Source organism: Asterias amurensis, chromosome 1 (genome assembly GCF_032118995.1).
Source record: "Asterias amurensis chromosome 1, ASM3211899v1".
NCBI lineage: Eukaryota > Metazoa > Echinodermata > Asteroidea > Forcipulatida > Asteriidae > Asterias > Asterias amurensis.
Genome location: NC_092648.1, coordinates 13,336,244 through 13,364,092, shown reverse-complemented (window position 1 = coordinate 13,364,092; position 27,849 = coordinate 13,336,244). Strand labels below are relative to the sequence as shown.

Genomic DNA, 27,849 nt, shown 5'->3' with positions numbered 1-27,849 from the left:
ACTTTCTTTTTAATTTGACAAAATTAAAGACAACTTCCATTAAACTTGTTCCCATTGCTTTTATTCCTCTATTGCTTGAAAGCGATAGCATATAAATGTACATTAACACAAAATTAATTTAGACATACTTCTTTATCCAGTACAAGATTTGAGCACAGGTTGTTTTACAGTCAAGCATGGAGTATGGCCGAGAATGGTTATTTTGCCCGCTAAGCCGACCCTTGAGTGGCAAAACAGCCTAACTCAAAAGTTTTGTGTTTTTTTAATACAAGATCATGCCTTGGTAATTTGAGGGCACTTTTTCTATTTCAAAGTTTCATATGTATGTATAGATGTTAATACAATAATTCCTAAATTGGCCTCTCTTTACACTTGGCCTCTCTCTGACAAAACATTTGTCTCTTTACTTGTTTTTCTTAACAAATATTTAGGTGTTCGGCCACAAGCCGAACAACTATTGTTATTGTTCTGTTTTTTTTTTGTTTTTTTTTTGTTTTTTTTTTTTTTTCTGCGTGTTCTTCTCCTCGAACGTTCTCGCGCGATTTTCGCAAAAACTAAAGCTTGTATGAACCTGAAACTTACCATATATATTGATCTTAATGAGTAGACGAAACAGCAACATTTTTGGAATGATGACGTCATTGATGACGTCATTACGTTCAAAAATACGCTAAAAATTGGAGAGTTCATATCTTGAGAACTACAAATGCCACACACAAGATATTTGGTGCATATAAAAGGTCTTGTAATTAGCTACAAAAGTCGTGCACAACGTGACCTCATGTGACTTTTACTTCCGGTTGAAATCGGAAGTTCAAAATTTCAAAAGTTCATATCTCAAGAACTATATATCATATTCTCAAAATTTGAATATCAGTTTGAAGATCAGTTATCCTGCTCAAACTTTTGCACAAACATAATGCCAGTTGAATTTTGCCTTCTGGTCGTAAAAGCGCGCGTTTGTGTTGACCTCCATTCATTACGCGTAGAAACCAGATAGTATCGCCATTCATGTATGTGAATGCTACTATTGTATTGTGGGTGTGTGGGTGTGTGTGCGTGTAGTTCATGTAGGCCTACATTGTATCCATGCTCTACGACAAAACAGCACTGCGTGGCTGTGGGCATTACGGGTTGTGTATACACATGCAGACTCCGTTGAAGGCGCGCGTAATTCAAATTCCACTACGCTGGGATTCGCCTCATCTTTCTTCGTGCGATTTTGAACAAAATGTTAAACTACTATGAACTTGAAACTTATCATAAACATGAACCTTCATGAGTAGATGAACCCGCAACTTTTTTGGAATGATGACGTCATCGATGACGTCATTACGTTAAATAAACGGTAAATAATTGAAAAATTCATATCTTGAGAACCACAAACGCTACGTACAAGATTCTTTCACTACATGAAACCTCTTGTAATGTTCTACAAATGTTGTACACAACGTGACCTCATTTGACCATTCACCCGAACACCCTGAGTTTGTACACAAACTCTCAATTTCTAGTTTTTAGTTGGGCTATTTTTTTCATGGTAGGGCCCAATTACAAGTACCAAATTACAAGTACCAAGAACAAGAACTGCACCTCTGAACTTTATATGATATTTTGACTGGTAATTGGTCTGCAAAGATTGGCCCGTATTGACTTGGCTAGTACTAGTATCAAACACTGACAAATTGTTTACAAGAGCTAACATAAGGAATACAATATATACAATTGTGCTAGCACCTTAAGAGTTGATCCACTACCATTACACTATAACATACTAAAAAACATAAGTACACCCCAGATTATATTTTTACTGAATACAAAATTATTTCTCCTCATTTTAAAGAATCTATTTGAAGAGGGGGTACGAACAAGGCCTCATTGGTGAACATATGCTAGACACAAATTATAATGAATTTTTTATTATAAAGAATATTCAAACTTAATGCAATGTAATAATGAGCAATTCATGATGTCCAAAAGCAGATAATTAAACTTTTAACATTGTCATGGCGATTTTGAGGTGGTTATAGACCTTATGCATTGACGTCATCCAGCCGCCATCTTTGAGGTCAAACGGTGACGAAACAATCGAAACGCACATAGATTGGCCAATGAACAACCTCCTTTTGACCTCGAGGCGAGGGCGCCGTACCGAAAGGACATCATGTGCATATGGTCTATTGTCCTTTGGGGTTCTTCACTTAATCACAATCATAATAATTGGGGGATCAATTCATCCTATTAGCTTAGGATGATCTCAGAGGCCCTCAGTAGTTTGGACGGAGTCAAAATCGCCTAAATATCACCGCGGAGGAATGCGGAATATCTGTTTGGCTTTATACACGTGTAGTTTATAGAGGAGTTGTACATAACTAATCGGTTAAGAGCTGGAGATACAGATGTAGATACAGTGGCTTGGTGGTAAGTAAAGACAGTTTCTTCCTCTTGAAGTCTGTGGGTTTCTCGTATCTGGCGGGACAAAAATGACAACAAACGAAGTTACTCAGTGGTAGGCCTACATGAATTCCATGGCGGGCAGTCGGGTTGGCTCATTGGTCTCTGTCCCTGCCTCTCACTTCTGTGGCCTCGAGTTCGAGCCCGGACCGGAGCCTTGCATGTGATTTTGGTTTTTCAGGCCCTACCTGGCTGCGTTGGATTCCGTATTGGGGTGTCCTCCCACGTCTTAAATTTAAACTTCTTCATTGTCTTCTCTACAAAAAGTTGGTGTGATGTTTCCATTGGGATGCTTTACGAACTTTATAATTCAAATTCAGATTCAATTGTAACAATGGTAATGTGCCTGTGTTTTTTATTTTGCCAGAACTCTGGACAGTACTGAGTATACAGTGTTCTGGAAATGTTTGCGGTAACATCATGTAATAACTCTAATGAGTTGCGGTGGTTCTGAAAAGAACTGTTGGTTTCAACTCAACATTTCGATCAGTATGCTCTGATCTTCTTCAGCTATCTCCAGAAGACAATCAGAGCATACTGATCGAAATGTCGAGTTGAAACCAGCGGTTCTTTTCAGAACCATCGCAACTCATTAGAGATAGTCATTACATGGTAATACCGCAAACCTTTCCATATCGTATTTCCACTGAGTATACAGTGCTTACACACTGGTGTGTAAGGTAAATCAAAATAAATATGCATATTGATGTAAACATTATAAACAAGATGAACCAGGGATAAACTTACAGTTCAATTACGACAGGTCCTGGTTTCAACTCGTCCATTTCCATGAAGGCAAAACACTTTGTGCTGATGGTGCGCTTTTTCACCTTGAAGTGCTTGAACTCAAAGAAGATTGCAGTTCCTGCCAACATGAAATGAGTGAGTTTGTTGAGAGGAACATAAAATTGCTGTTGTTATAATTCAATTTCATTTTGAGGGATTCTAAGAGACAATAACTAACTACTGTTTTAGTTGTACAGAAAATGTTTGGTTTTTGATTGAAATTTGATTGAACTTGTAACCTTTCATAACTGGCATTGTTAAACGTTTGAAACCAGGCATCAAAAAGCCTTCAGAGAAGGATTTTTGTCCAGAAGTTTTGAGCCTAAACAAGTTTTGTACACACTGAATGCTTATATTGAGTGGCAACTGATTCTTTTTGAGTAGCATTTTGCTATTTTGTACAAGGAGAGTGTTCACTGGCTTTAAAGGCAGTGGACACTATTGGTAATTACTCAAAATAATTACACGCATAGAACCTTACTTGGTAACCAGTAATGGGGAGAGGTTAATGGTATAAAACACTGTGAGAAACGGCTCCCGCTGAAGTGGAGTAGTTTTTGAGAAAGAAGTAATTTTCCACAAATTTGATTTCGAGACCTCAAGTTTAGAATTTGAGGTCCCGAAATCAAGCATCTGAAAGCACACAGCCTTTTTGTGACCAGGGTGTTTTTTTCTTTCATAGTTATCTTGCAACTCTAACGACCAATCGAGTTCAAATTTTCACAGGTTTGTTTTTATGCATATGTTGAGATACACCAAGTGAGAAGACTGGTCTCCTGACAATAACCAATAGTGTCCACTGGCTTTAAATGATGGTGTACTAAACAGCCATATATTGAACACTTCATTCAACAAAACCCAACTAAGAACAAAGAACTTTTCCTTTAGAAATTAACAATCTACCACCACGAAAAAAAAGAAATAATAACCGTACAAATTTTTCACTTAAACCCTTCTCACCCCAAGCTTTTAGCCAGCAATGCGTCCGGGCGTCTTTTGGACGCCCTATTTCATTTTTGGACACCCCTAAAAACTGTCAGACGCCCTTGAAGACGCCCTGTTAAGCTTAGGCGATTAATCGAATTGTCGGCAAATCATGGTTTTGATGAAGTATCTTGATGTCTTCCCTAATTGAGCCGTCTTGCAACCACAAAGGGCTGTTTAAAAAAATATAAAGTCCCAGAAACAACCACAAGGTTCCACAATTGATCCTGAAATACCAGGGTTTCTTTGAAGAAAAAAAACATCAGAAGACTCTTGCGCCCAGGCGGTCTCCCACAGACACTGCAGAAGTAACACAATGTATCATTTTACCTCCCCTGTGTGGGAGCCTTGTGCGCCGCCTTGCCGCCGAACTGCAGACCACAATGGGATCATATTACACAAACCACAACCCATCCACAACCGTTTTATGAATGAAAGGTCACCCCATGTGCATTATGGATGCTTATTGGTTAGCTAGAATGAGATGGGCGGGATCTAGCTAAATATGCACACATGTAAGAACAGTCATGTGCAGTAGACACTTTAAAAAGACACTTTATGTGTGTGTAATAGAACTCTATGGTGTAACTGAAAGGCCCATGTTCACACCATGGGTAGACAGTACACCCCACAGATCCATACCCCGATTTGTAATTTTATATTGAAATTGGGCGTTGTAAATATGCCAGAATTTTAGGCTAAAAATATAAATGATACTATTTTGATGACATACTAGTGTGGGAGAAATAAAAGAAATATGCTCAAGCTTACTGAACCTTGTATCTGGCCATTGAAAAAACAAACATAAATTTGATCAGACTCAATACCAGTTAGGCCTATTGTAAGCAAAACGAAAGAAATACCCAAATTGCTACTATCTGCCAGCTGCATGTTTCTGCAAGATACAATGTACAACCAATTTATCTTATATACTGTCGCCCATTCATTGTTTGCCAGCAAGGGTATCAAATTTCACGTCAGACACCCGAGGTTTTCATTTCACACACAATTTATTTTGTCATATGAATGGTTGTAGCCTACTTCATCATGGGGACAGGAAAATCACAAATTTCTTCCAACATCTTGCCAGAAAGTCACCCGATCCAGTGTCGAGTGACCCGAGTGACTGTTCTAGCAGTGATTTTCCTGACCCCATGCAACAACCGGGACCCTCAGGGCAAAATAACAGCTCGTCCCACTCCCATTGTGAGTTCGACTTCCCTGATTCGAACCAAGAGACAAGCCAAGTCTCCCAACTGATGTCGATTCCAGTGACAGCAACCAACATCAGTCTGTACCATGCCCATCTAAAAAAAAAAGGGTAAAGAACACAAGATCTAGAAGAGTCCTCCCCAAAAAACAAAAGACAGTGGAAAAGAAATTTGTCCGTACATGGTTGGCTACCCAAAGCATACGTTGAGTTGAGCACACAGTAGATGCAATAGCTCTGTGGTACATGTCATGTACCTGGCTACATGATAGCTGAAAAATTTTCCCAAAAAATTTGGACGCCCTGTTTTTCAATCAAGTCAAATTTGGACACCCTATTTTCAAATCCTGGCTAAAAGCTTGTCTCACCCTTTGGCATTTTCTCTATTGGTCTCTGCATGTGAACGTCCACTCCAAAAATGATGTATGGGTCTTCTCTTTTTGTAGATACTGGCGTCTCTTGAGCTTTAGTAACATCTACACCTTTACTATCTGAGACACAATCAGAATAGATAAGAAGTATCAATTTAGACTAGTCCTTCTGTAAAATGGTGGAAAGATATCATCTATAGCCATGGTAGTTTCCATAGATTTGGAGCCTTTGGTGGTGAAGACAAAGGCCATATTTTATAGAGCTGCTCGGTGGTTTATGTTGTGCTTACTATGCGATTTTCATTTCATAGCTTCCCATAATCGTGGAAGTAGGTCTAATTTTGTGACCAAGGCCAAATGTCATGAGGCTTATTAGCACAAATCTTGGCTAAGCACAGAAAAATCTTGCTTAACAGAATAGGTTACCAGCCATTATTCTATATTTCCATATGAGTGACCAGTGCCCCACTCGTTTTTTACTTAAAATATCAGAGACACGTTAATTGGGCCCATTTGAGACCACAATGAGAATTTTGGCATAAGCTTGTGGGTACTATGGCCTTAAAGGAGCTAAAGTAAAAACCATTAGCCAATACATATTGTTATAGTTACCTTTAAGGGAGACTGTAATGAAGGGATCTAGGTAAGATGAGATGCTCTTTAAGCCGATCTTCTCTACTCTCACTGTCAGATTGGTCGTTCCCTTCTCATGTGGAATCATCGGAAATAACTTCCCTTTAAAATTAAGGAATGAAAAACCTGCTTTAAAGCAAAAGGAAAAGATTTCTGGCAAAAGTTGCCCTCAGAGCCTCGATGTAAAAGATATTCTGTGGAAGTCAAAACTATTAAGTTTGGGGGCACTAATTTCCCTTTAAAACGAGGAAAATTGAGGCTGCTTTTAAAGCAAAAGGTACAGGTGTCTGGCAATGGCTGTTACCTTTAATGTCGTGATGTAAGAGGTATTCTGAGAAAGTGGAATGCATTCCTTTTGGGGAAATAATGCTGTTCAAAATAACAAAACATTGATGGGACAGCTCAGATTCATTATCTTCTGTGTACACTCTGTTTTCAATTTTATAACCAAGTGATTTCTCCGGAATTAGTAAAAAAACTTCAGGAAAACCTAGAACTTGCAACTAAGCTTTCCAAAGAATGGTGCAATTTTGAAGAACTTTAACAAGCTGTAGCTTTCTGACTAGTTGAACTTCCTCTTACCTAGTGGTTTAATTCCTGGTGATGTCACCACTGCTGTATTGGTCCCTGACTCCTCATTCTCTTGATCATCATCGATCTCATCTCCATCCAAGTCTAGCTCAAAGTTACCAGTCTGTGTTGTTGGTCTGTAACATTTAAAAAACAGGAACATTCCTAGACTGCAATCAAGTAATTGGACAAGGTTATGGGTTCGAATCCTACAAGCAAACCAATGATTTCACAATGTGTTGTATAGTTACTGAATCACAACTTCTTGATTTGTGCAATTCATAATCATGGACGTTAAACCAAAGTTTGTTTGAGGAAGATTTGCTGTTGCCAGCTTTGTGTTTATACCAAATGGTTAACAATGACCAACTCCAACAATTATGCTTTTAGCTTTGTCTGGGTGCCCTTTTTGACATGTTTACTTTATTTATTAAAACAAGCAAAACAACTCAATTCCTTGACCAAAATTCAGCAGATTTTTCCCTCATTCTGCGCCTCTTACCTAAATAGAGCAGCCTCAGCTGGAACAGCTACTGGAAACTCAGTCTGTGCACCGGAGAGTAGAGTTTCAAGAGCTTCACAAAAGAAGAGACACAAATATACAAGATATAAAGGATGGAGCAATTACACCATTATTTTGTATGCACATTAATAAGCTGACGTTGGTGTCCCCCCCCCCCCAAAAAAAAAAAACAAAAAAAAAAACAATGACCACTTTGATTAAGCTAATCAGTTCTACTGAAAAAGTAAACTAGCTGACTGGCAGTGCACTCATACCTAATGTTGGCAGTCAAACATTGGGTTAGAAATCTTAGCCATTCAGAATCCTCCAAAATCCCATGCATGAATTTGGTTGAATTTGATGAGGTCAGGCACACCAATCTTATCTGAGTTCAAACATTTGGGTGTTAAGTTTTTAAAGAATTGAATATATGCTGATGGGATTGGGATAGCTCCTGTCTCAAACACCAACTGTAGAGAGATCTAGGATCTGAAAGGACCTACCTGAGTCCACTTTTTTAAGCTCCTCTAACGTAAATCCATCTGTGTCATGAGGTGACTGGAAAAAGCGAAAAAGAAAATTACATAAAAAACAAGACGACTAAAGGACATCTCATATTGTGATTGTAAGTTGTAAAGATCAGTGGACTGCTCTACATTTGCATGGATAAACAAAAAGGGCAGGGCAGACAACCCGTATTCACTTTTCAAGTAGAGTCAAAGAACAGAGACTTCCCAAAGACAAGTAAGAATTCCCAGATCCCTTTGACGTATCAATGCTTACCTGGAGAGCTTTGCTCCTAAGAGCCAAACATGCAGCGACCTTGGACAACGTTTTCTGGAAATAAAACCAACACAATACAAAAGCATTACAGCAACCCCAAGCTTTGTTTCAGCATCGTAAATCATCAAGTGATCAAGTTTAAAGGAAAAAAAAAAAAAAATACATAATGTCATTGCATGTACGATTATCCTCACCTTTTGATTGTCATTGAACAATGTGGCATTAAACGAAGACTCTCTTAGAAGCTGTTTGGAAAGCCTGGGTAGATAAAGAGAATTCTGCAGTCAGCAAACAGTATTGATAATAAGTATGACTACATGACACAGAGAACAGTTGATTCGGCTTTGCAAAATTAATTTCATTCAGCAAATAAAGGAGGGGGGCAAATAAAATACTCAAAAAGCAGTGATTCAATTCCTCTCAGCACTTCTAGGAGATGGTTGGGGTGGGACGGATAGCAGGTTAGAGTGGGTGTAGCATGTCATGGGCATATACAACTTGTGTAATTTTTTCCCTGACACATCTGAAAACAAATGAACGTAAAGTTAAACCCTCTTTAAAGGGAAACAACTTCATTCAACAATTGTTATATTTGTCTTTAAATAGAATGTGCAGGGACCCTGTGCCTAATGCTGATAATCATTACGTCATAGATTAGCAGAATTCATTTTGAATTCTCACATTTGATACTCGTCAACGGCCTCAACGAGTTGACCCCATGAATCATGGCCGATGCCTCTGGTCAAAGATGTCCTCCATCGGGCTAAAACTTTGTTCTTATCGCCCATAATCTTCACTCCTAGTAGAACTACACCGTTCCTTACTGAGTTCGTTGATTGGGAGACTGTGGGGGAACTCTGTGGTGAAAGAAAAGAAGACGAAGAAATTAATCTACACAGTCTCAGAATAATCAATTGAACCCGGCAACCTTGTCCATCAATCACGCTAGTAATCCATCCAAGCTGTACAATCTGATTTGTAACAGGGCCTCACTACAGTGATTTGTCGTCAACATTTATTGCACAGCTACACCTGCTGCCCCTGGCACTCGACTATGCAATAATGACATATCATTATCAATTTTAAAATTCACTATAAATTATGTTAACTCTGTAGTGTAAAACGACAGTCTCTGCCATTTCGGGGTCCAATTGTTTGTTGTCCTGTTTTTAATTAGTGAGCCCGTTCAATGTGTTGCAGGTTGATTCTGACAAAAAATTATAATAATAAAAAATAGAATTGGAATAAGAACAGTAGGGTTGTATTTTGTATAATTATTATTATGACATGATCATCACCACAAAATTAACGTCACGTCACTCACAAGTAATTTTGGCCTACCATGCCACCAGTCATGCCAGTGTCTGAGTGTAAAATTACAAACAATATGCAACATTGACAACTAATCAAGTTCACTGTAGCCTGTACGTAGGCTCTATGTTACCGACGTCTAGCTTAGTTTAGATAGTTGAAATACAGTCATTTGACCAGTTCGGGATCATTGACCAGTTCGGGATCACTTCAACTTTGCAATAACCAAATAGTTATATCACTTCTCATTATTACCAATTTCTGTTGATAAATGTAAAGATTAACACCCATTAAACCAACAAACCCAAAATAAGGTGCCAAACATCATCAGCAAATAAATTATGGCTGTTTTCCTGAAGGTTGTCTGCGAAATTTATCATTTTTTTGTTTAAAAATGTTGGTTGAAAAACACTGTTAAAACTTCTTACCTTTAGAATTGGAGTGCCGGGGCAAAAAATATTTATGTAAAATGATAAAAATGTGTAAAAAAACATTCCTGTAAATACTGTGCAGACATCTTGTTTTTTTGAGGAGACGAAGTTACCAAAATCTTCTTTAGGGGGGCAACTTACCCTTGACCAGTTCGGGATCACTCAACATCTCATTGCGTCAAATGGTGCCGCACTAACTTACTAAGTATGGTAAAATCATACTACTGCAGTAGAAAGTTTATTCAGATGATTTTGAGAAACATTACTTCAACAAATTCTTTTAGATTTTTTTTTTTTTGAGAAATTTAAACTTGGAGGGGTCGATAATGCTTTTTAGGTTCGCTTCACTTTTTCATTTGCCTTTGCTGTTGTTTTGTGGTTTTGTCACTGGGTTTTTTGCGCTGCTATTGAAGACACTTGCATGACATTCACTAAACAAATGAAGTCCAAGTCCATGCCAACACACCTCTGAAGTTTCGTGTCCTTGAGAGACAGTTTTATGAATGGGAGTATGGGTTTGCAACAAAGGGCACTCTACTGATTCAGAATAGATTCAACTGATCCTGAACTGGTCAAACAGGTGACAATACTTTTCTTAAAGCCTCTTCAAAAGAACTAATCTTTTTGTGTCAGTGAATACTTGGTGAGTTTTATGTCATGTTTAGGTAAACTGATAAACTTTTTTGTTTAAAATATCAAAGAGATTGCAACAAAAAACAATGTGAATTCAAAAAGTGATCCAGAACTGGTCAAACGACTGTAGTATACGAAAGTTAAAGTTGTCGCTCGTTTTGTCATAATAATCGGAAGTAACAAAGTCAGAAGTAAATTGTTTTAAGAAACGGACGATCGGAAGGCTCATACTACCTTATCAAACTTACATAACTTGTTCATTCGGTCTCCGAATATGCATAAGTTTCTTGATTTATTCCAGGCAAAATGTGTTCTTTTTAAATTAAAGGCTTGACAGCTACCATGGCAGTCAGTAATCAACGCCTCCGATCACAAACTAACAACATGGACAGCGCCACCAAGAGGCAGTCACCGAAGAGTCCGGCAGGATGACAGCAGCACGTGTCTGATTCAGGTAGGGGCCTATCATCACTTCTGAAAATAAAAAAAACGTCGCCATGACTCCATGTCACTTGAAATTGTAAACTGCTGGACTTAATTTGATACCCCATGTAATTTTTTTGCCCAAATTATTTTGATTAATAAATCTGCTGGACTTGCCCAACATGCCCAAATAAGCTATTGTTTTCAATTTTATTTTTGCAATTTTATTTTTGCAATCAAAAAAGTTTAGCTCTTTTCTGCTGGACCATTCGTGTGATTTTTTTCAATTTTAGTCCTAAAATTTATCAAACTGCTGGACTTACTTTCCCTTGTGACTTTTTACATTTTCAACCCAAATTTGTTAAAACTGCTGGACTTACCCCTTGTGATATTTTTAATTATTTGCCCAAATTTGATTAATCTGCTGGACTTCGCAAGTTCGGCCAGTAACGTTGCTGCTTTTAACGTTTTGTCTTCGTTTAATTGCTTGTAATTGAAAGTATAGGAATAAGTATTTTTAGACCTAGGTAGTCGGATTTTGATTGTCTTTTGCTTTTAAAGTATTTTTTGACATCCCCACTACCTGCGCATTCAAAAGATAAATAAATACCTCTGCAATATGAACATTTGGATCATTTAAATACTTATCTAAAAGAGGTTGTTAAAATTCGTCAAAAATGCTGACGTTAGGGACTCTTATACCTTGGTTTAATTGAAAGGCATGGGCTGTCAAAACTGTGTATAATATCTTGCCAGGTACCTGTAAGTTTACTACAATGTATAAACAGACATGATAGCTTCCACTTATGAAGATATCAGGGTCCGAATTTCAGAATTACAAATGGTCCTTTTAAAAAAGAAGATGCCTCTCCTGATATTTCTACAAAATTTTGCCTGAAAATGCAACAGGGCTATATATAGCAATGCGTATAATCAAAGTTTGCTTGAAAATGTAACAAGGCTGTTTAAAATTGTTTTATTTCATTGTTTATCCTGATGCGCTTGGTATTTTTAACCAGAATTAATCAAAATCATACAGCAGGTGCATCAATTAGTACAATAACTTTGCGCGGGAGACTCTACAATCCGCCAACAGAGGGCGCGATACCTAGTCAGATACCATAAGCCAAATTCAACGCTGAATGTACGGATGAAGTCAAGCTTGATAAATCAAGTGCGTCCCATTCAGAAACGCATGTGGGATCAGAATTTCTCTAAAACATAATGGGAGAGGAGTCATTTGATTCTTCGAGAGAAATTTGCCCGCAATTTGGCTCCATTTTACAGTTTCCTGAAAAAGGAACGGTAGTTATGAAATGCAAGACATGTCCTGACAAAGTAAATGCAAAAAGTAAGTTTGGAATATATGTGTTTCTTGTGGAAACCGAAGCTTGTAAAGTTGTGTGTGATGGCCCCTACCCTTGGACTTGTGCGTATATAAAATGGGTAGGCGGGGTCGGCACGTGGCCAAGGAGGAGGTGGGGGAGAGGCTGATGATGCATGATCGCAACATACTTTGAACATTATATTAAATACATTAATGCAAATTCAGTTCAATTACTTTGACTCTGATGATGTAAATGACATGTGATTTGTAGGTTACAAAACAAATTGAATATTTTTTTTAGTATAAAAAAATATATTTATAAATAAAATAATACTAGACTTAGGTTTTCAATATTATATTAATTTTGTAATTTACATTATAATCGGCCTACTACTACTAGGCCTGTCTGTAGGATTAATGATTGCCTTTATATAATCCTTGTAATGATTGCATCCTGGTGGCTCATCTGCTGTTGTTTTGTCATGTTATAATTTATAATAAAAAAATATATGATATAAATAAAATCATCTTTTTCAGTTGTATTAAAAAACCCAAAAAGAAATACCCTTCGTACAACCGCTTTTTCAATCGATATGAAATATTATAGTATCGAATTTACCTCAATGAGATATCCCTTTGTTTGTAAAAATGAATGAAAAAGTGATGGCGCCATATGGAAAGTTATCCCCATTGACTGTCTGACTTTTGGAAATGAATGTTTCAGAAATGAATGTTTCAGATTTTCAAATCCTATGATGAGGCATGGTCTGTGCTGTTGCAACCTGCCGGTGCCGGGCACTCATGATTTCATTGATTTCTCATGATTTTAACACAAGTTAAAATTACATTCCTTTCATTCACAGATTTTCAACAAAATGTTACACTTGTGTAAAGTTGTGTTTATTAATATTACCAGTGAATTTTTTGTTCTTTGTATCACTCGGCGGTGACCGCATATATCGCTATCATTAGCACATACAGCATATTTTTGAATGAATGAAAAGTAACTTTTTGTCTTCCTTCTCTTTACAGCTGCATTACATGGTGTGGTCTATCATTCATACCTGGGTCTTAACTCTCGCAAGAATGTTGAAGGTCGTCGCGAGGTCATCAGCCAGAAAGACCTAGGACCACACTGGTGAGTGAAACACGGGAGTTTTAGGCCAAGTGAGAAAAGAAACATGTTTTTAGCGTCCCACCCCGCTTCCTTTATAAAAATATAAAAAAATTACGCACATTTTTTTAAAGGGTATTTTTAAACGTTCTCAGCTAAAACAATCTGAAGGTCTTGACCAAAACGTTTTAATTTTGTATTGTGTGTTTGAGCAGTAGAACAAATAATGGATATTTGACATTTTAAAAAGAATGGTGGCCATCTTGAAAAAAAAAAAAAAAAATAAAAAGCCCCTCCTCTTTCCTTTTTTGGAGAAACCTGGACGCTTAACATGTTTCTTTTTTTACTCGGCCTTATCTAAGGAAATGTCCAAATTGTTTAAGTTTACGTCTTGATGTTTACATACAGGAATGTTTGTTCTTTATTGTTGTTTATTTGTCTATACTTTAACCACCAAAACATTTTGTTTGTATTTTTTTCTTTCAGAGGTTTGGTTATTTATATTTAACTCTGAATTATAAAATAAAAGATGTACAATTAAAATCTGTGAAAAGAGTTCACCACCCACAGCGAAACCTCTGGCAATTTTTAAAATTGGTTTATGAAAAAGATGCACAATAGATGAAGATTATTAGGTGATTTATTTCATATGGTTTCTTTTGAAGAATATAACCCCGCAAAATATTTAGGTTCACCGTTCTAGTTTATTTCAAGAAAGAAACAGAAGCAAATCAGTGTAAAGGGTTTGCCACCTGTAGGGGAAGCTCTTGTTAAATTATGAAATTGTTTGAAAGATAAATGCACAATTTTAGTTTGAATAAAAGGTGGTTTATCATTTGGTAAATTTTGAAAAAAAGCAACCTCCAAATGTCTTTGTTTGTACTTGCTTATTTTAGGCCAGGTTTTATCCCTCTGAAAACAGCAAAAATCACTGATAAAGGTTTGCCAACCGTAGGGAAACCTCTGGCCAATGTTTTAACTGTGTTTAATTGAAAAATGTACCAGCACATTTGAAAATTACCCCCCCCCCCCCCCGAATATTTGGCTAGAAATAGTTTTGTTTTATTTCAGAGGTTTTATATTTAACTCTTTAAGAAGAGCAAAATTCAGTGATATGGGTTCGCCACCCGTAGGGAAACCTATGGCCAATTTTTTAACTGTGTTTAATTGAAAAATGTGCCACTTCAGTTTAAAGGCGTTTTTTTTTTTATAATTTGATAAATTTTGAAAATTAACCCCCCCCCCAACCCCAAATATTAGTTTCATTTCAGAGGTTTTATATTTAACTCTTAAAGGAACACGTTGCCTTGGATCGGACGAGTTGGTCTATAAAAAGCGTTTGTAACCATTTTTTATATATAATGCATATGGTTGGAAAGATGTTTGAAAAGTAGGATAGAAAATGATCCACACAAATTGGCCACGAAGTTGTGTGGTTTTCCCTTTACTGTGCAAACTAACATGGCCGGCCATTTATGGGAGTCAAAAATTTGACTCCCATAAATGGCCGTCCGTGTTAGTCGACGAGGCTAAAAGGAAAACCGTGCAATTTGGAGGCATGTTTGTGTGGATCATTGTATTCTACTTTTACAACATCTTTCTACTCATATGCATTTTATAACTGACGGTTACAAACGCTTTTCAAAGACCAAGTCGACCAATCCAAGGCAACGTGTTCCTTTAAGAAGAGCAAACTTCAGTGATATGGGTTCGCCACCCGTGAGGAAACCCCTGGCAAATTTTTTAACTGTGTTTGATTGCAAATTGGGCCACTTCAAATTAAAAGTTGACATTTGGTAAATTTTGAAAAATAATGTAAGCCCCCCAAATATGTTGATATGCAAAAAGTTTTTTTTTTTTCATTTCAGAGGTTTTATATTTTACCTGTGAAAAAAATCAGTGACAAAGGGTTCGCCACCCGTAAGGAAACCCCTGGCAAATTTTTTTGAAATGTTTAGGAAAAAAGCAAACCTTATTTGTTGTATCGAAATCTTTACCTCGGATGGATTCATCGCTACTGTGACAGGGTTTTGCTTCTTTCTGTTTTCTCAGCAAGTAGAACCAGTAGACCTATTTTGCTGAAACTTTCACTGTTTTATTTCATCTTTCTAACTGTTTGTGAAATCGACCCCAGGATGGTTATGGTGAAAGGTTCATTTTTAATGTAAAAGTAAATTTTTATTTTATTTTTTTGATTGACAGGAATCAAGAGATTGAGTACTCCTGAAGAGAATCAACATCTTCGGATCGGTCTACACTGAGAGGAACTCAAGGCAAGAGCTCACCGGAACCAGGAGATGAAATCACCTCCGACGACGGCGACGAGGATCACCTGATGCAAGACAGATGTCTTACTGATGAGGAGGCCGATTTTTCAACTTTGTTTATTAATTGAAAAATGCGCCACTTCATATTGGGTGATTTATCATTATTTTGGTAAGTTTTGAACAACAAGCCCCAAATATTTGGTTTTATATTTTTAACTCTGAAAACAGAAGAGCAAAAAAACAGTGACAAAGGGTTCGCCACCTGGAAGGAAACCCCTGGCTAATTTTTTAACTGTGTTTGATTGAAAATTGCGCCACTTCAAATTAAAAGTTGACATTTGGTAAATTTTGAAAAATAATGTATGCCCCCAAATATTTTGATATACAGATAGGTTTTTTATTTCAGAGGTTTTTCTATTTACCTGTGAAAACATAGGAGCAAAAATCAGTGACAAAGGGTTCACCACCCGTAAGGAAACCCCTGGCCATTTTTTTAAAAACTGTTTTGAAAAAAACGAACCTAATTTGTTGATGTATCAAAATCTTTACCTCGGATGGATTCATCACTACTGTGACAGGGTTTTGCTTCTTTTTGTTTTCTCAGTTTTATTTCATCTTAGGCGCTTTATCACAAATTTGTTTTTTTCAATGCTTGGTTATTTTTCATCACTTCTTAATTTCATTTTTGTATCTGGTCTGGTTTCAGATTGACAGGGCATGTGCCAAGTGCGGTCACGATGGACTTCATTTCCACACCAGACCATCACGATCAGCTGATGAAGGACAAACCATCTTCTATTTCTGCCCATCATGCAAGTAAGTTAATCACTACTTAAGCCTGGTACCTTTTTCTTGCAAATGCAAAGTGAATTTTGGCGAGACAGCTCTGTTTTCTCAGCGAATGTTTCGATGGGGTTGAACACAGTTCAACTGTTGCGCGTTGATCGTTGCGAGTTCGTGACAACAAAATTTGCTTCGCATTCGCAGGAAGTATGAACTGGGCTTTAGGCTTGAAGACCCTTTTAGGTTTAACACACAGTTTCCATAGATTGCACAGGGGTTAGTAGGTACCTGTGAGGGCAGAGATGGTTCTTGTGATTTATTTAGCTTGGTCGCTACATATTTGGCTGCACAGGCAGTTTATTCCCAAGGGAGCTGAGTTGGTTTGACGAATAAAATAAATGGTTAAGTGATCAGGGGTAGCACTGTTAAAGAGCCACGAACGTCACTGAATTACGGATTTCAGTTCTACATGAGGATTAGTACAAGCAGAAATTCACTGTTTACATGACATGTGTGTATTAAAGTACAATATGGTTACAAGTGTAGCATTCAGCAAAATAGAAACAAACAAAACATGCAAAATTTTTGGATCTTGAAGGATCTGCGGTGGACTTCACAAAGAGTTAACACTAGTCTTATCTCGAGTTAGGACAAGTTACTCGTCTAACTTAGGACTAGCCTTAAGTTTTTAATATCTCCTGGGACTAGTCCTAAGTTAGGACCAGTCCCAACTCTTTGTGAAATTGACCACAGGATGGTAAGGGTCAAAGGTTCTTTTTTATGTAAAAGTAATTTTTTATTTTTTATTAACGGGCATCAAGAGATTGAGTACTCCTGAAGAGAATCAACATCTTTGGATCGGTCTACACTGAGAGGAACTCAAGGCAAGAGCTCACCGGAACAAGGAGATGAAATCACCACCGACGACGACAACGAGGACCACCTGATGCCAGACAGATGTCTTACTGATGAGGAGGCTGATTTTTCAATCTTGTTTATTAATTGAAAAATGCACCACTTCATATTGGGTGATTTAACATTATTTTGGTAAGTTTTGAGCAACAAGCCCCAAATATTTGGTTTTATATTTTTAACTCTGCAAACAGAAGAGCAAAAATTCAGTTCTTTTTATTTCAGAGGTTTTATATTTGACCTGTGAGAACAGAGGAGCAAAAATCAGTGACAAAGGGTTCGCCACCCGTAAGGAAACCCCTGGCCAATTTTTTTTTAATGTTTGGAAAAACGATGATTTGTTGACGTATCCAAACCTTTACCTCGGATGGATTCATTGCTACTGTGACAGGGTTTGCTTCTTTCTGTTTTCTCAGCTCGTAGAACCAGTAGACCTATCTTGCTGAAACTCACTGTTTTATTTCATCTTTCTCACTCATTGTGAAATCGACCCCAGGATGGTTAGGGTGAAAGGTTCATTTTTAATGTAAAAGTAAATTTTTATTAATTTTTTTGATTGACAGGAATCAAGAGATTGAGTACTCCTGAAGAGAATCAACGGTCTACACTGAGAGGAACTGAAGGCAAGAGCTCACTGGAACAAGGAGATGAAATCGACAACCACGCTGGCAACGACGACCACCTGATGCCAGAGAGCTGCTTACTGATGAGGAGGCCGAGCATTTCATCCCAGTATGGGTACTTAAATAAGATAAGGATCCTTTATCAATGACAGTGCCATCAGGATTGTCTCAAGAAACAAAATGAGGCTTGACATCCAAATTTAGTCTGGTTCCTTTTTTCAAACTTTGAGAGTTTCGAGCAGGTTTTGATCGTTACACAGGAACCAGACGAAATGGCCAAACTGTGGTAAAGGTGTTTTTAAACTGTCAGTGTTTGCTTACATTAGTTTGTGTTATATAACACCCAAGCAGATCCTTGCCATTTGATTGGAGGAGTGTCCGTCATGTGTTGGTAAATAAAAGTACTATTGCATGCTAACGTCACTCATCGTGCATTTTTCGTTCCATCCGAAAAGTACTATTGTACGCTGAAGAGCAAAAAACATCACCGCGTGTGTGTGTCTTTGGTAACGCAGCAGTGTTACTGCAAGGCACATTACTAGCATTCACCTTCTGCGTGTCCCAAAACAGCTGTACAGAATGCATATTGTCAAACAGGTCAACTCAAAAGAAACGGGTGTAATTTCACAATTAGAAATTGTAGGCCTATGCTTTGTTTATGAAAGTTGTATCTTCCAATCAAAATGACAAAGATCTACTTGGATAATATATAAAACAAATAATGAATGTTTTTCATTCGTGCAATTGTGCGAGTATGTTCATGAGTTGAAAGATGGAATGTTCCATTCAACCTGACTCCGCTTCGTTAATTAGAACATTCCATCTTTCAACTCATGAACATACTCGCACAATTGCACTCAGAAACCTTCATTAATTGTATAATAACTCATGCTGTATAGCTAGTTTCAAAAAACGAGTATCTAAAATTTAATTGTTTACCTTTATGAATTGTTGTTATTGATCGATCCTCCCCTTATCCCTGGGGTTGGTTGATTGATTGAAAGAACGAACAAGGCATAATGTTTGTGTATTTTACATAAATTGTCTTAAAGGCAGTGGACAATTTTGGTAATTACTCAAATAAATTATTATCATAAAACCTTTCTTGGTAATAACGAGTTATGGGGAGAGGTTGATGGTACAAAACATTTGAAGAAACGGCTCACTCTGAAGTGACGTAGTTTTCAAGAAAGAAGTAAATTTCCACAAATTTGATTTCGAGACCTCAGATTTAGAATTTGAGGTCTTGAAATCAAGCATCTAAAAGCACACAGTTGTGTGACCATGGTTTTTTAAAAACTTTTTTATTAATATCTCGCAACTTCGACGACCGATTGAGCTCAAATTTTCACAAGTTTGTTGTTTATTCATCTGTTGACATACATCAACATGGAAGACTAGTCTTTGACAGGTACCAATAGTGTCCAGTGTCTTTGATACATTTGATCGAGACATTCCCACGAAACAAGTTCACAATACTCCGTACAAAATGCATTTTTCATATAGAACGTTTGACTTCACTTTCCAAAGTACGGAATTTTAAATTTTAATGTTTTTTTTTCAAAATTCTCTTGGCAAATGTTTTTTCCCTCATACTTTTAAAACTTTGCTTGCTTTAAAAACTCATTTTTTCTAGATTTTCCCAGAGTTGGAATATCTAAAATTTTAGGAAAACAAAAAATTCTGTAAAATTTGCTTGTGACTCAAATTGTGGGAGTGCTTCTGGTTCTATATATTGATAAGTTGATGATTGTGAAGCCAAGTACAACTTGCACGCACTCAAGACAATTAATGCAACCAAAACACATCCTAAAGTTGTATTCTTCTTGGGACCAATCTTCATGATATACAAGTACATCATCAATTTAACCAAATTTATTCATTTTAGGCACGAAATGTTTGGACAAGTGTGATGCACACCTGTCCAAACTCAAAATGAAATTGATTAAAAGTACAATATATTTTACGAAACAGTCACATTTGAAAAATGTTGTTTTTACTTCTTTGCATTGCTGTGACAGTAATAATTAACAGTTCTAAATTTCATTGATTTTGTTTTTGCCATCAGCTGATGAAAAAAAAAATCTTATTTCAGAGATAAATTTTATTTCAACTCAAGGATGGTAAATGTTGTACTTGGCTGTTTTTATAATTTGAAAAACTATGTCTTAAATTATTTGGTTACCATTCATTAAATGCTGTAGAAAGCACCACTGAACTGTAGAAGCAGCAGAGTTGTGCAAACGTGTGTGCCGGTTGGTGTGGTCAACTACTATCAGGAATGTGTGGCGACCTAATGATCCAAGAGTTAATGGTTGGGTAAGCATTTTATTAAGTGAAATCTTGTTAATGTGGCGCTGGTAGTCTGTCTGACCGGTGTCCTACCTTACATGATTGACAAACTATTTCAACTTTCTCGATCTCCAACAAAAAAACAAAACCTGAGAAAGAAAGGATTTGGTTGCCTATTGAAGTCTTTGGGGGCCTGTATCAAAAGTGTCAAGGACTGAGGACCATAGCACTTTTTTTCACATTTTTTACCTGATCATTTTGTTATCCTAAGTTGGTACCCGTCTCTCTATACTGTTCCTGTGTAAACGGGTCTACTTTTTGATCAACCTTTTCTGCAACCGGACATCCTCTTCTGATCTGAGGGAGACTCTGGACCTGACGGATGACGGAGACTTCTACCCAGATGTTGGTGCGAGGGTCGGAGAAACGAGATTCTGAACATGGCTATTCACATTTTAATCAGGTACTCAGGCTTTTACATTGGTTTCACTTGTGTTAAGAAGTTTTGACTGTATCAAAAGGAGATATCAAAGATGACATTGGGATTGTGTAGGAAGTAAACAAGTTGCTTTATTGTAGAAGAAACATCGTTGCTTAGAAAGATGCTGTTGTGCATTATATTATTGTGACCGGTTTAGTTCTCAGCCACAGTAGGTTTTACTTACACTCCTTCGTAAGTTAGATTAGTGTTAAGTTTTCCGAGTTAGTTAAAACCCCTGTTGAACTGGTTGACGTTAGTTATTCAGTCTATGACGTTAACTATTGGTCTATTTCAGTGACCAATTAACTAGGTGGTTCATTGTAGGTTTTGAGTGGTCAGCTCTATGACTGATTCTACAGTAGGTATGTTAACTACAATCAGTTGAGGAAATGATTTACAAATGATGTTGACCAATAGACATTTTTCATGAACGTAGTAATTTAGCTGCAGTAGGTGTTTTCAATCCTTTAGGGTCTTAATTATTGATAATTGTGAACAATTTTTACAACTAGTTAACCCTTTTCCAGCTGAACTTAGTGACGACACCCGGGTGTTTTTTTACAAAAACTCACAAAATTTGTTAAAGTTCAGCCGCAATGTTGGAATCTTGTTTCTCTGATCAGCACATCATCATCAGGGGTGAAGTCTTAGTTATTCAGGCTGTTAAAGTGACAAAGACACTTGGGTCATTAATTATTTTGACAGGTTCTAAAAAGAGTAGGCAAGTTTATGATATTAAACCTGTAGAATTGTTGGGAACGAATGCAAGCTACTAGTTTTTGTCAGTATAACAATTGTAATTTGCGTTTGTTAAGATCTTTCTGAAACAAAACAAATTTTGTGGGATGTCCATCACTTATTTTAATTCTTTTATGGTAAACATGAGATTGTCTCAACATGTACAACAGCAAAGTGTACAATGGATCAAACTAGGTGTTTGTTAGTGTATTAGCAGTATTATTGTAGACTTATTCAGTTAAATAACCTCAGAATAAACAGTAATTTGTCATATGGCTAGGTAGTTTAAGGAAAAGGGAGCATACACACTAGCCCATTATTAGTTTAGAATTATTAAATAAATAACTTACACACTATTAGTATATCTCAACTCGCTCGTTAGATTTATTTTGTTATGAATATTATGCCAAAGAAACAGCAGGAATAGGTATTCTAAATAAGACGTCGCTTTGTTACTTTAGTCATGCACTGTTTGCAGAATCACAGGTGTCTTTCTAGATGAAAATACACTAAGTTATCAGTGGTTTTATCGTCACTGATAAAACCTTAATTTCCGACATCACTGTCAGACTTTTTTTTATGCAAAAAAATTGTAGTTTATAATTTATACTAAATCATTAGCATGCAGTTGTTGGTTTGCAGATTTACATGAAGTTAGTCAGTAGGAGTAGTTGTTGATCTTAGATTTTAAATACTTAATTGGAACTTCATCAGCAATTTGTAGTTCCGTAGGATTTGAAACTTTGTTGTACTTAGGAGTTAAGAATTTGATTAGAGATAGGTTAGGTTTTTTAAGAGGTTATTTTTCTCAGTCTAGTTATCCTCCATGAACCCAATGTCATCTACAATATCTCCTGTTATGATACTCAATGCAATGAAGCAAATCTGATGTTTTCGTACAACCTCCCTTTTGACTTTGAAATTTGACTTTATTTGAACATGTAATCACACGCACTGTTAAAATGTTGCAATGTTTTAACAAATCCAAAATTTATGATTGATTTGAAACAAAATTTATTCAGAAGTGTAGTACTTCTAATGCAAGTGAAACCAATACATTCCTGAGTAATTAATATTGAAAAGAACATGCGTATTTTATTTCTTTTCTTTTTTTGTGCTCGTCACAAAAATTAACCAAATTGTTCAAATTCAGCCGCCATGTTGGAATCTTGTTTCTCTGATCAGCGCATCATCATCTGGGTTGAAGTCTTCGTTATTCTGATGGTACAGGACTCAATCAGTGACGGAGTGGAAACGTCCTTTTACACTTCAACCAAAATTCAAACTTGAAACTTGACTCCAAGAACTTAGCGACGTGTTTGCCCGAACAGGGGGAGACGTCCGATGGTACACTTGATACAGATTCATCAAATATTTTAACGGGCAACAGAATCCTTTCGACTCAAGTTTTGGACTTTAAAAAAAATCTTTAGTTTGTTTTTGGCTTCGGACTTAAAAAAAACCCAATCTTTTTAGTTTGTCAATCATGTAAAGTAGGACTTTGGTAAAACAGACTATCAATGAAACATTAACTTGATTTAACTTAATAAAAATGCTTTCCTTCCATTAATACTTAGATCATTAAGTCGCTTCACTTTCTAGATAGTAGTTGGCCACACCAACTGGCACACACGTTTGCGCAACTCTGCTGCTTCTACAGTTCAGTGGTGCTTAAAAAAATCAAAAAAATCCCTTAAAAATTGCCTTTTTTATATAGACTAAGTCAGCCAAAAAAATTTCTCGTGCCGTTGTACGGTTCGAAATTAACTCCGTAAAAAGTTTGGCCCTACCCCCCCTATTATTAAAATCATGATCAACCAAGAGCACCCCCTATAGGGGTGCAGAAGAGACTGTATCCCATAGTAATGTACACCAACATGTAATCAACTAGAAATTTGCATATGACACTTATACAAGGCGTCAAATTCAAATCACCATAAGATTATATTGCTAGGTACATCAAAATGGAATGCAGCCCCTTATTAAAGGTATCGTCTTATAGCTTGTTGTGACTTTAAATAACAATAAAATGGAGTTCCATTGTGGACTTAGTCATTTTTTGACCAAAACACTAGCCATTGTTTGTACTTAGTAATTTTTTGAGCAGAAACTCATAGTCAATGTTTGTACTTAGTCTTTTTTTGGACTTAGTCATTTTTTGACAAAAACACTTCGTAATTGTTGACTTTCGGTGTTCTTTTGTGGACTTAGTCATTTTTTGACCAAAAACACTATCCATTGTTTGTACTTAGTAATTTTTTGAGCAGAAACTCATAGTCAATGTTTGTACTTAGTCTTTTTTTGGACTTAGTCATTTTTTGACAAAAACACTTAGTTTCTTTTGACTCTCTGTGTCCCTTTGTGGACTTAGCCATTTTTGACTATAAAACTTTCCAAGATTGAGATTATAAAGTCACAGAACAAGCTATAAGATGCGGCCTTTACAGAAGATACAACATTGGTAGTTTCGCTATCATGAATTTGACTTATAAGTTTAATGCGGGAACTTAGTGAACATGCATTACCTTGAATTTTGGTAAGCATGCAAGTAAACATTCATCTAAATGTCCACTTGATGTAAAAACTGTTTTGAAATAAACAATAAATAAAGAAATTTGTTTTGAAACGCTGCAAGTTTTAGATAATGTTTTTTGTGTCCAAATTTGTGCACTCTATATGCAGTATATGAATACCAATGTTGTACCTTCTTTATAAGTAAGAAATGCAACCTGTAAACCATAAAGGAGTCAAATTTAATTAGATTTGTTTGAAAAGAAAAAAAAAAACGCTTTGATTCTGTTAATATTCTGAAAAAGCACAAACAATTATTTTACAAGTTTGTGGAAACCAAATAGTTAATTTATGTTTTCATGAGACTAGTTTTTTTGTTAGCCATGTGGACTCCTTTTGGGAAAAACAGGTTACATTTCTTCCTTGGTTGACCATTTATATTTCTTAGCTATGGTTGTCATTTGCCAGCTGATGTTTCTTCTCGGATAAATTCTTAACTGGTTTGGGGGTTTAAGTTGAATTTTGAAACTCTACACATTTTCAATACTTTTAATAAACACAAGTATGAATTGAAAGCTGTATTTGATTTTACAAATACAACTTTTGAACTGTGGCACTTGACAAGTGCATTAAAAAAGGCAATTTTGAAATAATTTCAATGAGGTTTAAGTAATTTTACATCAACTGGCACATTTCTAACCATCAATTTAAGCAACTATCAAAATGAATGGTAAGGAAGCAATAGGAGTGCAAAAGCACCCCAAAAACAAAAATTGTTTTAATTAAAACATTCCGGAAAAATAACATACATCTTAGTCATAATCAAGTTCTTGAGGTAGGGGTGGGTGGGGGTTAATTTCTAAAAGTGTGGATGCACTAACTGATGTTGTTTTGTTTCTTTGGTAAACATGAGTTTGTTCAAATAAAGTCTTGAAAATTCAAATAAACAATCTAGTCTGGTTTGCTTATTATTTTCTGATGAATCAATGGACAATTATTGGTTCTATGCACGGCTTTGATAATTCCCTATTCCCCTTCTAGGTATTGATGAATTAATTAAAAGTAACTTTTAGAAAATAATGAAGATTGGAGATACTTTTGGTAATTATCAAACACCCATCTCATCACTTGGTGTGCCTCAATAAATGCATAAATAACAAACCAGTGAAAGTTTTGTATCAAATGGTCATCAAAGTTGAAAACAAAATATGAAAGGAAATCTACATTCAATGCATAAAATTGTGTGCTTTCAGATGCATGAGAAAGGCTCCACTCTCAGATTAATTTTTTTTTTTTTAATTACCACTTTCCCTAAAAAATACTATTAGTTTAAAGGGTGTTTTTCCAACAACATTGTTTTACATCAACATGTCCAGTGCTCTAACGTTTTCATGGTAATTAATTTTTGGAGTAACTACCAAGTACACCTATTTAATAGGATGCATTCAAAATTATAAAGCTATTTCTTTCTCAACATCCTGGGGGGGGGGGGTAGAGTTACATATTATTCATGAACAGTAATTCCATGATGTTTGGCTCTTGAGGGAAAAGTATGAACATTTCATCGAGAAGAAGGGCTCACGGAAATGAAAGTTTTTAATAGAAATTTAACGGATTCTTCGGAGGCCCCACAAAAAAAAAAAGTCATAAATAATGTTGGTCTTAGGAGAAAAAAAAAGTATGAGAGAAATTTGGGCAAAATTAATGTGTTGGTATAAATTATTTTGGCCCTACAGCTAGTAATAGAAATATACATTTTGGTTGCCTTACAGAACGGTTGAGGCTCGTACCTCAGTGACTGCTGTTGTGGCTGGAAAGACTGCTGAGATGCAGGGAGAGGCAGCATACACTTCTGATGAAAGGGAAACATTCAGATTCCACGAACTCTGAAAATGAACAATATTATATTTAGAGTATGGGTGTAAATTAGTGTTCATACATAATGAGGGGATATAGAAAGTATAAGGCATTGGGGAATTTTACTTCAGGACAGTATGTTAAGGGGGCCTTTAAATTGTCTCCACATACACATGACATGTATAGTACCTCTTGTCGTCAAATCCAATTCCCAAAACACAAGAAAACTATTCAAAGAAAAATATCTGCGCCCTGTGTGAATTTACTCTAAACACTTGCATTGAAGGAATTGGAGAAACAAAAAACGTGTAGTGCAAAGTGTTAGAATTCATCAGCAAAATCGATGTGGGTCAATGTTTCAACAAAAATATCCGTCCCTAACAATATTTTCCTCACTTGTATTGAGCGAGAATTCAGTGGCTTAATCAATTTTAACACAATCTATGTTTCTTCGATTTGTCTTGGGTTATATCATTGACATTTAGCTGACAATAGTTTGACTGTATTGCCCTAAACAATTTATAACCCCCTCAAATGTCCTCTTTTGCATCAACACATGAATCACTTACCTGATTAAGAAGATTCTATGAACATCCGTGCAGTTATCATCATGGAAGTTGTTAAATTTTGATGTCGGTTTTCGATGTAAAATGTTGCAGAAAATCTGCTTTTCCACCACACACACGTCGAGCAGTCGCCTTTGAACACACGATGCCCGCGCTCAGAAAAAAATGGCCGCGGCGAGTAAAGGGGAGCATGCCCTGCTCGATGTGCATGCGCATGACCGTAGTACGAACGGCATCTTTTGATTGGCCGAAATTTGAAAGAATCATGGGGGTGAGGCCAGCACTTTTATCAATTTTTGCCTATTTTTTTTAAGGTGCGATGTTGTGCTCTTCATGATGCAGTAGGCTTTTCTGAAGCTTTTTTATTGAACAGAAGGCAATAATATATTTCAAGCAATAGTTTATGAAGTTGTTATTTTGTTTTTTTTTACTTGAAAGAATCTGGGCGAAACTTAAAAAAATATTAGGGGTAAAGTCTAGCATTTTTATCAAATATAGCCTTATGATTTTTTTTCGAGCGAAAAGTTCACAAGGCTATAGCCGCATGATTTTTTTTCGAGCGAAAAGTTCACTTATGCCCTTTTTCGGGCAATTCACATGGCTATATCCTTGTGATTTTTTGTTGAGCGTAGCGTAAAGTTCGTAAGGCCTTGTTGACTTTTTTCAGCAAAATGTGACAAGTTAACAAGGCCTTGTATATTTTAGGCCGAAATTTTGACTAGTTTCACCTTGCAGATTTTAGGCCAAAATTTTAACTAGTTTCAAAAGGCTAGATTTTAGGCAAGATTTTTACTAGTTTCACAAGGCAATTATAGCCTTGTAGATTTTAGGGTATATTTTGACTAGTATCATAAGGCTAGATTTTAGGGAACATTTTGGATTTTAGGCTAGATTTTGAAAGGCCAAATTTTGACTAGTTTCATAAAGCTAGATTTTCAGCCAAATTTTGACTATAGTTTCACAAGGCTAGACTAGATTTTAGGCCAAGTTTTGACTAAAATTTCACAAGGCTAGATTTTAGGCCAAATTATGACTAGTTTCATAAGGCTGTTATAGCCGTCTAAATTATAGCTAGATTTTGAAAGGCCAAATTTTGACTAGTTTCACAAGGCTATAACTTTGTAGATTTAAGGCCAAATTTGGACTAGTTTCACAAGGCTATAAGCCTTGTAGATTTTAGGCTAGATTTTGAAAGGCCAAATTTTGACTAGTTTCATAAAGCTAGATTTTAAGCCAAATTTTGACTATAGTTACACAAGGCTAGATTTGAGGCCAAATTTTGACTAG

At 36.3% G+C, this 27,849-nt stretch overlaps 1 protein-coding gene and 1 long non-coding RNA gene across 2 annotated transcripts; one reads left to right on the top strand and one right to left on the bottom strand.

Annotated features, from left to right (window-relative positions):
* Positions 1-39: 39 nt before the first annotated feature.
* LOC139946345 (axin interactor, dorsalization-associated protein A-like) lies at positions 40-11,056 on the bottom strand. Its single transcript, XM_071943988.1, has 11 exons — positions 10,917-11,056; positions 8,975-9,150; positions 8,488-8,551; positions 8,294-8,347; positions 8,014-8,068; positions 7,511-7,583; positions 7,021-7,145; positions 6,418-6,540; positions 5,803-5,925; positions 3,202-3,319; positions 40-2,469 (listed from the first exon to the last, which is right to left on the bottom strand). The coding sequence occupies exons 2-11, from the start codon at positions 9,079-9,081 to the stop codon at positions 2,373-2,375; spliced, it is 939 nt and encodes a 312-aa protein (XP_071800089.1). The 5' UTR covers positions 9,082-9,150; positions 10,917-11,056; the 3' UTR covers positions 40-2,372.
* A 1,249-nt stretch (positions 11,057-12,305) lies between these two features.
* On the top strand, positions 12,306-23,702 carry LOC139946355 (uncharacterized). The gene is made up of 6 exons (XR_011787231.1): positions 12,306-12,442; positions 13,451-13,556; positions 15,735-15,968; positions 16,506-16,615; positions 17,404-17,629; positions 18,058-23,702. It is a non-coding gene; the product is annotated as an uncharacterized lncRNA (long non-coding RNA).
* Positions 23,703-27,849: the final 4,147 nt, after the last annotated feature.

Bases quoted from the DNA above. Each gene is read 5' to 3' on its own strand.
- LOC139946345 (XM_071943988.1), bottom strand. From the start codon at position 9,081: ATGGGCGATAAGAACAAAGTTTTAGCCCGATGGAGGACATCTTTGACC. The intron at 8,069-8,293 runs GTAAGCATTGAT...CGCTTTTTCCAG, and splicing joins TTAGGAGCAAAGCTCTCCAG to TCACCTCATGACACAGATGG. The intron at 3,320-5,802 runs GTGAGACAAGCT...TCATGTTGGCAG, and splicing joins AATAGAGAAAATGCCAAAGG to GAACTGCAATCTTCTTTGAG.